The 14,270-nt window shown below is 49.4% G+C and overlaps 1 protein-coding gene across 2 annotated transcripts in view; it reads left to right on the forward strand.

Moving 5' to 3' along the window:
• Window positions 1-4,308: 4,308 nt before the first annotated feature.
• The window catches only part of Rgma (repulsive guidance molecule BMP co-receptor a), a 41,072-nt gene continuing 31,110 nt past the window's right edge, over window positions 4,309-14,270 (forward strand). Inside the window, exon 1 of one of the 2 annotated variants that reach the window (XM_075952491.1) lies at window positions 4,309-4,433. Coding sequence is in view for 1 of the 2 variants with exons in the window: in XM_075952492.1 (XP_075808607.1) it covers window positions 5,318-5,331 (14 nt within the window). In the remaining variant the exon portion in view is untranslated. Of the gene's footprint in view, window positions 4,434-4,984; window positions 5,332-14,270 lie in introns of those variants that run through there. The other variant, XM_075952492.1, reaches the window with a different exon arrangement.

Below are 14,270 nucleotides of genomic sequence, written 5' to 3' on the forward strand. Positions count from 1 at the left end.
AACGTGTTTCCTATAAAATACAATAGTTTTTACTTGCTAGGATTGGCACAAGGATACGGGCAACATCTACAACAGGATGTTGTAGGGGAGGAACTCAGTAGATGATTGCAAAATAAAACCCAAAGGGATCCGCCCCCTGGGCCAGAAGAATAAGAAGCCAGCAAGCCTCCCCACCTTCCAGATCACCACGAAGGCAATGGAGCCTGCCAGATGGTTTCCAAGGCCTCTAGATTGTCCAGGCCTGGCTTCTGTGGGAGCTGTTGTGGGACGGGAGGCTATGTTCACTGACCACAGCCCAGCTGGTCTGCAGCTGCGGCTGCCCAAACCCTTCAACTACACTCATGTCTAAGTCAGTCAGCTTCACAGAAGAGTCGGCTTCCGAGTCACTTTATTCTGCTGCCTAAAATAAAGAAATAAATAAAAATAAATGAGGAAAAGCGGTGCTGCTTTTCTGTTCCTAGGACTGGTAGTTAACTTTTTTAAAAAACAAACAAACTCGGGTCCTCCTTTTGCTTAGATTACCGTTCTACCATATAGAGCAAATGGGGCTAAAAAGCTGACAACGTCCTTCGTGAGTTAATTTGATCTTCTTTCCTTTTTGAACTCTTATTTTTTATTGTGTGTGTGTGTGTGTGTGTGTGTGTGTGTGTGTGTGTGTGTGTGCGTGCGTGTATGTTGTGCAGATATGAAGGTGCCAGCCTTCTGTATACCACATCATGCATGAGGAGGTCTGAAGACAACTTTTGGAGTCAGTTCTCTCCTTCCACCTTGTTTTCGAGGCAAGATCTCTCCCGTTGCTGCTGTTGTACTGTGGACTCCAGGCTCGCGGGCCTGCAAGCTTCCCAGAAATTCTTCTGTCTCCACCTCCCATCTCACTACTACTCCATAACAGATGCAGTCCCCGCATCCAGCTTTTTCCACAGAATCCAGTTGACCAGGCTAACGGAACATTCTTACCCACTGACCCGCACCCATGGGCACAGGCCCTGGGTTTTTCGATTCACACACATTATCAGGTGTGGAAAACTAAACAATGTTCAAAGGAAGGTTTGGAGGTGCCCTGCCACGAGTCTTATTATCATTGACTTCTCTCTTTCCAAGTCTACCCTTCTTCAGCCCTTTGTACCAAAACTTTCTGGTTTCTGTATGTTTTTAGCCTTTGTAGAGTCAGAGATCAAACCCAGGGCCTTGCACTTCTAGGCAAGCACACTAACACAGACTTATCTGCCCACACCATTTCTGCCACTTTGGTATTTCTTCATTCCTGAGTTCTGCACAACATTTGGGTTGCCAACACCTCCTTCTTCCTAGTGTCTTCTAAGTAGCGTGGAAGGCCAAGAGCAATAGGGTCTCCTGGCTGCTCTCCTGCCTCTTGTCTTGGAGCAAACTGATCTCCATCCATCCATCTGTATTCCTTTCCAACTCAACTGCCGTCTATGGCTCTCCTGTGCTCCCTCTTCAGCAAAGACAGCAGTCAAAAGACGGCTTGCTCTAGTCTGTTCTCTCCTCCCATCATGTGGGTCCCAGCGACGGATGAAGCTCGGTCTTGGCAGCCAGCTCCTGCCGCAATCACCTTTAACCTGCTGAGCCATCTCAACAGTCCCCGCAAACTTATTGAACCGAATCACTACTTCCGTGTCCATTTTTAGCCTTGATGTCAATTATTTGAAACGCAGTGTCCTCAGTCTAGTTAAGACGTCTTCTTTTTCTGTCATTTTCTAAGATATGACCTGCATGATCCTCATTCCATCGACCCTAAACCCAGCACACCCCCATAGCTGCTGGCCATAATAAAAATCTAATAACAACGTCACAGTCAGACAATGCAGCAATGCCCCCCCCCCCCCCGCCCTTTCACCCTATATTCTTTTAGCCGGTCACAGCTTCCTAAGGCCACTGGTTGGAAGCGAAGGCCAGCAGGCTGACCCAAAGTAGCATTCGCTAGTGCAGGTTTCATTAGGACTGTTTCATTAGAGGAAGGGGTCTACACTGATGGATAAGGAGCCTGATTCCCTGAAAGATCCCTCTGCTCCTATTTTCTAACTATACTACAGGTGCCTAAGGGCAAGGACTGTGTTTTGCAATCAGGATTTCCAGCCAGGGTCCAGCCTAGGGCCTGACAGTGACGGAAATGTTCGATATAAGCCCCCTGCAGAGACGTTGATCCCAGAGGGCAAGCTCCCAGCACTTCCCTGATGTCACTAATGTCACTGGGACCAGGGGTGAGCTAGAGTGTCACTCTTTTTTACAACGGGGGTCTTGGCAGAGTTCTGACTCGACACTCTGAGTTCCAGCTACACTTTTACATCTCTGAACTTGAAGTTACGGAGAAAGATGGGCTGAGCGGGTATTCTGACCCGGAAGAGCCAGCCAGCCATGTGCCTGTTTTGTCAGTCAAGCAAAAAGGAGTCTCTCCTCTGCTCATCCTGAATTCACTTTCTGAGGGTGCCTTCTCGCCCAGCAGGTGCCACCACTCATTTGCAACAGACAGAAACAGCAAATTGCTCCACACCCCGGGAGCTCCGCCAGCTTTCCCGCCCGCGGGGCGTGGTCCTGGGAGGAGAGCCGCCTCCCGGGTGCGCCAACGCCGGGCTAGTCTGGCAAGCCCGGCCGTTGACTCTTCTCTCGCCTAACTGCTGTAGCGAGTGGAGACCTGGCGACCTGGGCTCTCCGCTGCGTGCATGCAGTTCTCACAGAAGGAAGGAAAGAGAGTGGTCGGGAAGGAGTAGACGCCCCAGCTGTCTTTTTATGAAGACAGATTTTTAACTCCCCCTCTGCTACTTTATCCATCAGAAGAGAAACTGGGACCGGGTGTGGTCCCCCACGCCTTGAATCCTAACACTCTGGAGACGGAGGTAGGCAAACCTCTGAGGTCGAGTCTAGCCTGGTCTACAGAGCAAATTCCAGAACAGCCAAGGCTACACGGAGAAACCCAGAAGCCAAAGGGGGGGGGGGACTTCTATAGATATACCTGTGGATTGCTACTTCCAGTTCTAGTTTGCTACTGACTTATTCAAACAAACAACACAAGTCTTGAGCCCAAATTAGCCTATTTCCTGTCCCTATGCCTAAGGAATTCAGGGTTAAAAGAAAAACAAAGAATCCCTGGAGTTTTATATTAGGAATGTTTCTAGATTATTCTTGAAGCCACACACAGTTGCGAATTGGCTCCCTCAACATATCCCTATGGCCTTATTTAAAGACAGTGCTCATGGGCGTATTTCAGCTGCCTGTACAGAGTTCCATTGCAGTTTACAATGGGATGAGCAGTGTGTATTGTTTGTCTTCACCGACCACGCTCATCAAAGTAAATAACTCTGGCTTCCTCCACGGACCCACAGTTGACCTGAGATTTATCCCTCCTGGTCTAGGAAGTGGCCTGTTTGTACCCCCAAAGAGAAAACGTGGCCCTTTCTAAGGATGACGTTTGAAAATGAGACACAAATTGCGACATGTCAGGCACCTCCAATGAGCCTTTTTAAAAAGGCCAGAGGGGCTCCTGAACGATAGCAATTACTGTACTGTGCATCTGCTTTACACCCGACTCTACTGGGTGCTGGGATGGCATGATGACCCCAAGGAGAGGTTCCTGACCACTCACAGTATGATGAGAAGGCCACAAATAAAGGTGTAATTACAGATTGATGTCAGAGCCAGGAAAACAGCTCCTGGGATTTGAGAATTGGGGGTGGGGTTAGGGGAGTGTCTCTAAGCAGAGGATGATGATGGAATGTGAAAACAGAAGGTTCAAAACAGAGCGCGCGCCCGCACACACACACACACCACTTCCTAGTACAACTCCCTTATTTATAGACAAGAAAACTGAGGCTCAGAAGACCTAAAAGATTTGTCCAAGGTCGGGGCTAATTAAGGAAACTAGCCAACTGCAATACCCAATCCCTTCCTGCTAATAGCCATGTGTTTATTTATAGCTCAGTTATAGATTATCCAAATTCATTTGGCCAATAAAACGCAGAATATTGAGTTCAAAACCACTTCCCCTAAGACCACAGCATAAATAACAGCGGTGTCTTAATACCAACGATACCTTTTCATTAAATACGGAGTTCTCATCCTATCAAAATTCAAGCGCTTGGTTCAGTATAAAGAGAAGGTCAGGTCGTAACCCTGTCTAAAATATCCTGGCAGCGCTCACTGTGCAGGGCTAATTTGGGTGTGAGCTGTGTGTCCCGGCTGACTTCACACCCCAGCTAGGGTTTCAGACCTACACGTGGCTTTGGAGCGATACCCTGGGGATGAGCCGCTGCGGGCTTGGCGGTGCTCTCCACTGTGTGCGTGAGCCGCATGAAGAATCCCTTTGAGAAGCCCAGGAGTTTCCTCTGGCAATTTTGCGAGGAGGGCGGGGGTGGAGTGGTGAGAAGACGCTGTGACCGGAGATTACCTCTGAGGCTGGACCGCAGTGGAGAGGGCGTGTGAGTAGGTCTTTTTTACTCCAGACTCTGCAAGTGTAGTAATTGTAATCGAGTATATTCCGGCACTGTGCATGCAATACACATATTTATTTTTTTCAACATGATTCTTAAACGAGACTAAAATCCCAACAGAACAAAGGTGTGTCTTGGCAGAGGTCAATATTTATCCCCGATAAGAAACCTGTGACCACCGTGGGTCCCCAGGTTGAAAATGAGGACTTCATGACATCTTTGCCCGGGATTAGGAAAGTTGGTTGCGTTGGAGGGAGGGAGGATCGCCGCACTTGCTGCTCGCACCCCGAGATCGCGAGCCTGCGGGGTAAGTGTGCGCTTTCTGGCAGGCGCGCCCCACGTCCTCACACACCCCATTAGCGCGAATCGGCAAGGGTGGGACCGCGGAGGGGCGGAGCCTTCGGAGCCCCGACCCCACCTCTCCCGCCCCGCCCTCCGCCCCGCCCGCGCTCGCCCCCCGCCCGTTCCCGGGGCGCCCGGCCCGCCCCCTCCCCGCCGCGCGCAAACGAACCTCGCGACACCGCGCTTGGCGGTGGCGGTGGCGGTGGCGGCGACGGGCCGGGCGAGGGAGCAGGTTAGCCCGAGCCGCCCTACTCTGCAGTTGTCTCGGAAGCACAGGCTGCGCCCTGAGCCCTGCGCCCGGGAAACACTGGCCGGCCAGCCGCTCCCGGGACCGGCTCCTCCAGGCGCTCGCAGGCATGCAGCCCGGGAGCAGGCGGCGCGCCCCGGGCCGCTACTGAGTCCGCGGAGCTGCGGAGACCAGCTCCAGCCGGGCCCCTCCCACCTCGCCCAGGGACCCACGAGCGACCGCCCTACACCTAGTCTTCGCGCGCAGCCCCACCAGCGCCACCCCCCGCGGGCTGGAGGGGCTCATGCAGCCGCCAAGGTAAGCGCGGACAGCGGGACAAGGGGTCCTGACGTTCCCAAGGCGCCGCCGACACTTGCGGTGGCCACAGCGCTGATCTGCGGTTCCCCCAACCCAGTGTTTCATCTCACACATTTGGGGCTTTGCCTGGGATGAATCGCCTTCGCTCTTGGCAGCAGGAAAGTTTTGTGGTTTGGTGTTTGTTCTTTTTTTCCTCTAAAATGCTGTCCTGCGGGCAGCAGGCGCTGCGCGTGGCTGGGCAGACCCGGCGCACGTCCCACCCACTGTGAACCGGTCTGGAGCTCCCTCTTGCGCGGCCACCTCTTCCTGAGGCAAGATCCCCTTCTGGCCCGCAGAGCTCTGGACAGGTCTAGCCACCCCGCTGACCCACCGTAAAGCCCGATTGGCTCGCTTCACCCAGGCCAGAGAGACAGAGGCTGGAAACGAGCGCGCCTGCCCGGGGTGTGGGGGTGGGGGAACGTTGGCCGTGTACACCGTCCAGGTTCAAGTGTGAGTGACCCCTGGGATTGTCTGGTGTGCGAGACTTGGAGTGGGTTCTAAAGGGAGAGAATCCGGAAAGGTTCGACACCTCCAGGACTCAGCGCCTGACTTGCGCCTTGGCTCATTCCTGAGTATGAACTAGGGAAAAGGGGCAGGTGTATGGGGGGGGGGGGGGGGACCAGTGCAAATGTGAAAGACGCTCGGGTGCAACTCTGGATTGCATCTTACTGAAGTAATTGCATTAGATTTGCTCGGAGGGAGAGTCAATTTCCCCCAGACTGGGATTTTAATGGGAGCCTGTGCGCTGTTATTATGTGGTGTGGTTTCGGAAGGCGTTGGATTGTATTTATTTTATAAATTGGGTGTCCTGAGGCGGATGGATTAGGGAGAATATCGCCATCTAGCGGAAATGGTGAGCTCTGCCGTCCTCTCAAGCCTCAAAGTTGGGCGTCCTCAAAATTAGACGCCTGTCCGAGGTGGAGAGATGGAAACTAGTCATGTCCAGAAAGACTAGTTCGCAAGTGTCCCAGTCATCCTGCCGTGCTGGAGCACCCCGATGCCCTGAGCTTAGCTCCAGGGACCGAATGGCGACTTGTATTAGTGGCAAGAAGTCCTCAAGGACTCCCGGTTCCCTTCTTTGTGTAGTTTTAAGATCTTCCAGCAAAAACAAGGTAAACGGTCACCTGGTGTCTTTCTGGTCCAGGGATCTGGTAAGTCTGTGCTGTCATCTTACTGCTCCCCAATGTACCTATATCTATACAGGTGATCTGTGAAATTAATGTAAAGCCATGGACCCTTAGGAAAGAGATTAGGCGTTTAAGTGTGCTCTTAGGGGTAACTGAAGAACTGGCGGAGAGTGTCACATCTTCTGCACTGGAAGGAGACAGTGTATCCCCAATGGTCTCTTTTTCTTCCCACACAAGGGGAAGAATTCCTGCTGTTCGGGTACTGCAGCACCGTGACAAGCGAGCCTGCTTCACTGAAATGCCGGACTGCTCAATGGCATGCAGATGGACAAAGGCTCTGGGTGGGGCACCCACACATCCAGGCAGGCTGCGCATTCTGTATGGCTGGTTTGTGCTGCCACCTTCCAGGCCAGCCGATCCTAGCAGGGAATGAGATCTCTGTATGAAGGGCACTCTGACTCCTTGGAGAGCCTTGCGGCTTTCTGCCTGGGATAAAGTGCGTCTCCCACCTCCGGACTCCTCCGAGGCTGCGGGCTGCAGTGGTAGTGGGGGCGGGGGCAGCCTCCTTTTTCTTTCTTCTTTTCTTGTAAGTCTTATATATCCGAAACTAGTCTTGACTTCTCTATGTAGCCAGAAATGACCTTGAACTTGTGATTCTCCTACCTTTCTCATCTGAATGCTGTCACCTGATACAGGCACTGTTGGGAATCGAACCCAAGGCTTTGTGCATGCTAGGCAAGCACTCTACCAGCCGAGCCACATCCCCAACTCCAACCTCCTTTTCTCACCGCCCCCCCCCAATCCCTACCCCTTATTTCCTTCCTTGGTGAAGACTGGGGCTTTCACTCCTAATACACACGATGTGTGTGGCTGCTCTGCCCGGCATACCCCTACTGTTCTATCTTGGTTCTGTCTCCCCACTCACACAATCTGTTTAATAATCACGACAAAAGGGGCCTTCAACTAGCATGGTGTCTTCTTAAAGGGGGGCGTATCTGACTTGCGTTGCTGCCTGCCCGGGATGACAGAGAAGAAAGGCATGCAAGAAGCCTGTTTAGTATGACCCCTGAGTCTGCTCCTCAGCAGCTTTCTGTAGCCCAAGTTCAGAATTAAAGGAATAGATGCTCCCCACCCCTGACTCCACGACAGGGAGAGATCCAGCCACCCTGGCCATGATGCTCACTGCTCCCAGGAAGCAGGCTGGCATTTTCACAGTTGCTGGCATTTTCACTTCCTGGAAAAGGATTCCAAAGAGGTCAAGGGGAATGGCTATAGGCCTGATTCTCAACCTGTGGGTCGCCAACCGTGGTCCTTTCCCAGGGGTCGCAGATCCGAAATCCTGTAGATCAGATATTTATATTATGATTCATAACAGTAGCAAAATTACAGTTATGAAGTAGTAACAAAATTTTATGACTGGGGGCGTCACCACAGCATGAGGAACTGTGCCGAAAGGTCGCCCATTAGAAAGGCTGAGAACCACTGCTCTAGAGAGCTCTTTCCTGCTACAGCCTTGCTAACGGAATTAGGTTCAAAACCATATATGGCTGCAAAATTTGGTCAAACTTTAAAGTATGCAGGGTAGACAATGAAGCAGGATGCCCCCTGAATCCTTCAGAAGTAGGTACCCAGTGTGGGGGGAGGGGAAGTGGTATACCCACGGGGAACAGCAAAACCAAAGGAGGAATATCAGAAAGCCTCGCAGACTAATTGGAATATGTTAACTCTACGAAATAAATGAGGCGAAACCCCTCTAAATGTACTTGTTCAAATTACCTTTGTCTGCTTCTGTTTCTCCTGGGGTCCTTGAGGACAAGGGCTTTGCAGTTCAAACTATCATTGTTTTGGTCATTCAGCAACCTTAACTGAGGTTAACCTGATGAAGGCAGTCTCTGGTTTTCCCATCTGTCTAGTTTCCAGCCCGAATGACAGACTCCTCTCTCTTTAACCAACAGCCCGATTCGTCCTCCCTTCTCTTAGCCGTGAACGGAGATGACTCGAAAAGTGAAGGACCGCTTTACCAAGCATCACGCAACATCAGGCAGGCGTCAGTGTCCTTGGCGACAAATACACATTCTTAAGGAAGACGTCTAGTTTCTTGTGTCCTTTGACACAGACATGCTGCACACGGTTTAAGCAAGGGTCAGAGGCAGGAAGCCTCGTGAGGTGTAAACCTTCATAATTTGAAGGACGAGAAGAAGCAGTTTTGAAATCTTGGCAGAAATCGACTATGTAAATGCCGAAGTCTTTTATTTAAGACATTTTAAAGGCTCTGCTCATTGACGAGCCTACAGTGGCATGCCCTCTGAGTGAAGAATGGAGGTGTAGCAAGCACAGTTTACGGAGAGGGTTAATGGCAGAGCTCCCCATTGGAGTTACTTTGAGTTTTTCAATTGTCTGTTTAAAGCAGTGCTGCCCAGAGGTAGAATTTTCAGAAATCAAAATACTACACTAGCCAGAGTGTGAAAAATCAGAGGGGAAAAGAAAATCTCTGAAAATGAAAGATTTTACTAGCACAAGGCCAATCCCTCTAGAGTCTGTGCCGTCCCGAGGGCCAAAGCAGAGATCACACAGCGGAGAGACGCTCTTAAATGTGTTGTCTTCTGTTTCACTAGAGCGCTTTAATAGGTGCCACGTTCGTTCACCTTCCAGGACGCTCAGATCTCAAGTTCCTTGCAGGAGCTTGCCCTGCCCGACAGCAACAGTTTGTCCTGTTACCTGATAGTGCTTTCTGCCCTTATCCGTGTACACAGAGCTGATCTGCCGGAGTCCTCCCTGCCAGTTTCTGTACTATTACATTCCTCTTCGCGTGACTGTCTGCTGGGGTACGGATGCAGACAAGTTTCGCTTGTCCGTAGGCATGTTGAAGAATCTTTTCCTCCATGCCTGGTTAGGTGGGAACACGCGAACACACCCAGACTGACTCGTGGCCACCTTGTAGATGTTTATCCCCTCACGGGCACCGTCAGCTGCCCTCCAGGTAGTCTATCACAGGACTCATTTGCCTGTTAGATTTATGCATGGTACTCACAAAGCTCTGTATGTGGCGTGTGCTCCTCCCTCCTGAAGGTCCTGTTTATAAACCTTGAGGTCACGCTGGGCTTTCAGTTTGCTAACACAGGTTGTGTTCGCGAAGTTTCGCTCGGTCTGCCAAAGTTTGATAGCCCACTCGGTCTTGCTGGCTGAGTTTTCCCTGGCAGGGATACCCATCTCATCTGTTCAAATGCTGGCTCTTGAGCTGCTGGGCAACAACCGCGCAATCTTGCCGACTTTAGAATTTAATTCCCAGTATGCATTTTTTGCCCTTGATGGTGTCATCCTGAAAAATAGATTGCTTTTACAAAAACATAACAGGGGACACTTGAAACCCCATGAGGATTTTTTTTCCCCTGGCCATCGGAAGAGCACACAAAAGTGCATAGCTCATTGACAGAGCCGCAAAAATTACAGGGTTCCTTTAAAATAATTGGTACGTTGAAGAGAATAATAATATTTGGACATCTGGGTGGGTAATGTGCTTTTATTCTCGTTTAAGCAAATACCTCTGATGGGAGACAGTATCGTATAAATAATCAATAGAGCTTTAAAGCAATTAAAACTGCTTCACCCACACCTCTCCTGAGATTCATGGTGACATCTCCTGCAGGTCCATCCCTGCTAGGCACGGCAAGTCATTTTTGCCCCAGCACGTAAGATTCCTGAGAGTTTGGCTTCCTTTGTCACACATTGGTCATGACAGCAGGAACAGTTTGCTATTCGGCCTTCAGAATGCTGTCTGTTTGAACTGTGACCCTGAGGCTCATGCCTTGGGATTGTCCCCTGATGGGCTTTTAGGACATGGCTGGATCTTAGACGCTCTGGTTCATGATGGATCAACCCATGTGGATTCATACTTCGACGGTGTTGTTGGGGGTGATGGTGGTAATGGGAGTGTCAGGAGGTGAGGCCTGGTTGGAGGAAAATGGGCCAATGGGAGAGCCCTATTGAAGGGCGTACCCTGTCCTTGATCCCTGCTCTCTTTGCTTCCCATCCACCCTGAGATGAGTAGCTTCCGCCCACCAAGAAGAATGGCCTCACCCTAGGCCTAGAAGCCACAGACAAGGATTCTGGTCTACCACCTCTGAAACTGTCCACCAGAGTCATTAAGGAAGAGGCCTCCCTCTGATGGTTATCATAGCGATGCTAAACTGATTGCTTAGGACCAGGTGACAGGGAAAGCTAGTGACCCTTAGAAGCCGAGGCAGGAAGATCACAAGTTCAAGGCAGCCTGGGCTATGTAAGAAGCTCAAGGCCTGCTTACGGGTTTGACATTGCTTTCATTTTTCTCTGCTGGGAGTATTTTGAGAAAAGAGCTCCCAAACTGCCGGGATCTGATTTCTTCTTTAGGACATGGCTGCCATTGGCAGCATCTACTGACTCTGGGCCTGGTTAAGGAACAGATGCTCCCTCCCCCTACCCAACCCCATCCCAAGAGCATGAGTTAAGAGTACATAAGAGGGAGCAAAACCCAAGGCAAGCGGGTATCCTGTACCACCCTCAACACACACGCACACATACACACACATTGACCAAGACAGAAGACACCTGGCATATAGTCCAAGGCGCCTCCAAATGGTCTGTAAGCTGAGGAGGTTGGAGAGAATTGATGCAGCAGCTGGACCAACTTAACCATTTTTTTTTGTGTAAATTTTCACTGTGTTCTTGATCACGGTTAAACCGAGGAAAGGGCACTGTGAATACTTGGCAGAAAAAAAAAATTAAAAAAAAGACAAAACTCTTGCCACCCAAAAGGCAGATGGAGACTTCTACAGTCGAACCTTTTCTACTTCCAAAGTTACTTAGGAGGGGTGGGAGAAGTTGTTGAGGGAAATACTCCTTTTCTAAAATCATTTTTCTATTTGTGTTAGCGTCTGTGAAATAGTATTTCTCTAAGCATATTCCCATTTCTAACGCACGATCCGTCACGAGACATATGGGATGTATTATTGGGCTGACAGGGAAAGATAAACCGTGGGTGAAGATGAGGCACAGCTGTGGCGTGGGGAGAAAAACACTGGACTTGGCATCACAAGGCATGGATTTAGCCTCTGCCCCTACATTTGCATTCCTGGGGACCTTGGGCAAGTTGCTCAACTATCCCAAGTCTCAGATGCATTATAAACAGCAACCAGCTATGTCCACTTGCGTGGTTAAGGTAATTCTACAGTTACCTACAGAATTATTGCTTGTAATGAGAGTTCACTAAGTCCTAAAACCCACCCAAAGTCAAGGTAGTCTTGGGGTCCTTACAGGGTGCCGTGGGTTCTCCCTGTCCCCACACATGCAAAGGCCTAACAGAACGTGGCCCATCATAGACATTCTATCATAGCCAAACAGCGGTCTTCATCCTCTATGCGCAACTAATGTTGGCAGCCACTTTTCAACACTTTCTCTGTTCCAGGCGGTCTGTTCTGAGTGGATTATATAACTGTATGAGTTCCCTTCATCCTCGCCTCGGAGGGAGCTGCGAGTACATCCCCATCTTTACCAGGGGAAACGATTGAAGTTTGGTCTTTCTACATGGCATGATCTTAGCCAGGAGTCTGTATTTCTTCTCTCATACAGAGGTTGAAGAAATGTTCACCATCTTAGATTCTGCACTTTCTGTCAACTTGGACATTTTGTCTTCGGCGCTGCCTTCATTATACCATGTTTTGGGTTTGATGAATAACTTGATTGCCTGTTCCTCTTGCCAAATGTCCGTAGTATTTGTGCTTGGCACCGAATGGTTCATTAATACGGATAGTGCAGCCGTCTGCTGGTGAGGAGAGACACATACTCAACTCACTGTCTTTCCACACAGTTGCCACGTGGTGGATAAATGGTTTCCAGCCAGTTCTGTTCCCAGGAACTTACTGGAATTGAGAGAAGTAAAGGCTGTGGGGTCCACTCATCATTACAAGAACTGCATATTTGGTGTGCATAAGTATCCAAACGCAGTTTCCAATTATTTAAGATGTGCTTAGTTTTACTTTAACTGCATGAGTGTTTGGCTGTGCACCATGTGAATGCCTAGTGCCTTAGATTTCCAAAGACTGTGTCGGATCCCCTGGAACTGGAGTTATGGATGGTGCTGGGAACTGAACCGTGATCCTGAGCAAAAGAGACTCTTGACTATTGAGTCATCCCTCTAGCCCCGGCTTTTAATTTTATTCCATTGTGTTGGAGGACAGCTTGCAGGAGTCAGGTCTCTCCCACCATGTGGGTCCTGGGGATGGAACTCGGGTTGTCAGACTTGGCAGCAAGCACCTTTACCCACTGAGCCATCCCATTGGCCTCCAAGGCTGCTTCAGAATGAGAGGAAGTTATTAAATGGCTTCAGGGTATGGTTTCAGGTAGATCATTGCTGGAGAATTTCATGCTGACAGAGAAACATAAAAATGTCACTTCTCAGATAACATTTCCTACTTGCTCAGCAATATTTCCACTTGGGGAATGCAGAAATGTTACAGACGAATCTCTAGAACTGTTCAAAAGTCAGATGGTGCTGGGTAAAGACAATTAGTTACAACATGAGTTTCAACGCATCCCTAGTACAGGGACTGGGGTACTCGAAGACCCATCTGCCATACCCCCAGAGGCAACCAGGCCATGAGTCTTCAGGTGTCGGAGCTGAAGCGACCAGGATCGGACAGGCCATGATTGGACCACACAGCTAGAAGTAGAAGTAGACAGTCCTTATCCCCAGGTCGCTCCTTCTTCACTGTGGTATATTCAGAGCAAGAGAAAGCTTATACCGAGGCATGGCTAGGAAGCAGCTGGTGCCGTCCCGAGGCATCGTGGCAGCAGTATTCACACTGACCAATCTGTACTTTCTATTTTTTTAATTAATTAATTTATTTATTTATTTATTTATTTTGGTTTTTCGAGACAGGGTTTCTTTGTGGCTTTGGAGCCTGTCCTGGAACTAGCTCTGTAGACCAGGCTGGTCTCAAACTCACAGAGATCCTCCTGCCTCTGCTTCCCGAGTGCTGGGATTAAAGGCGTGCGCCACCAGCGCCCGGCGAATCTGTACTTTCTGAGGAAAAAAAAAATAATTTTAAAGTAGAAATTGAAGCCCAGGAAAGTGGAAGGACATAACTATAAAAACTCCTGACACCCCTCATACGCACTATTTTGCGTCTCATTCTGTCTGTATATATGCATATACATATATTGGTTTTGGCTGGTGAGCTCAACTTTCTTCTGCTATGTTGGAGGATTCATAGTACGATTTAAATAGAAATAGAATAGGAAACACCCACCGTGGAGGGAACAGTCAAAGGCTGATAGTTTTGGGCAATATTTGTTTTATAGTAAAAGGGATAGTAAATAGATAGGTGATCATCTTATATTAAAAAAGAGATAGACAGACAGACAGACAGACAGACAGATAGATGAATGGATGGATAAGATAGACACAGGAAGAGTCACTTGACAGGACACTGAATATTTTTAACATGGACCTATATTATTTCGTTTTCACTAAATATATTTGGTACTGGATTGAAGGGAACTGAAAGCTCAGGAAATTTTTTTTCTTCCAGTAAATTCTGTCTTGGAAATCACTTTTGCCTTTTCCTAGCACACTGAATACATCCATGCCAATTTGGAGGGATAGAGTTGGTGAGGTTCCAACAATACTCCGTGCACATGCCGCAGGCCCACCGAGCTGGTCCGTTAGACCCTGAAGATCCTCTGACTGTTCTAGAAGCAACCGATACGCATGAAGGCTGACCCATGGGTCTGTCTGAT

This window comes from Microtus pennsylvanicus, chromosome 18, assembly GCF_037038515.1.
Source record: "Microtus pennsylvanicus isolate mMicPen1 chromosome 18, mMicPen1.hap1, whole genome shotgun sequence".
Taxonomy (NCBI): domain Eukaryota; kingdom Metazoa; phylum Chordata; class Mammalia; order Rodentia; family Cricetidae; genus Microtus; species Microtus pennsylvanicus.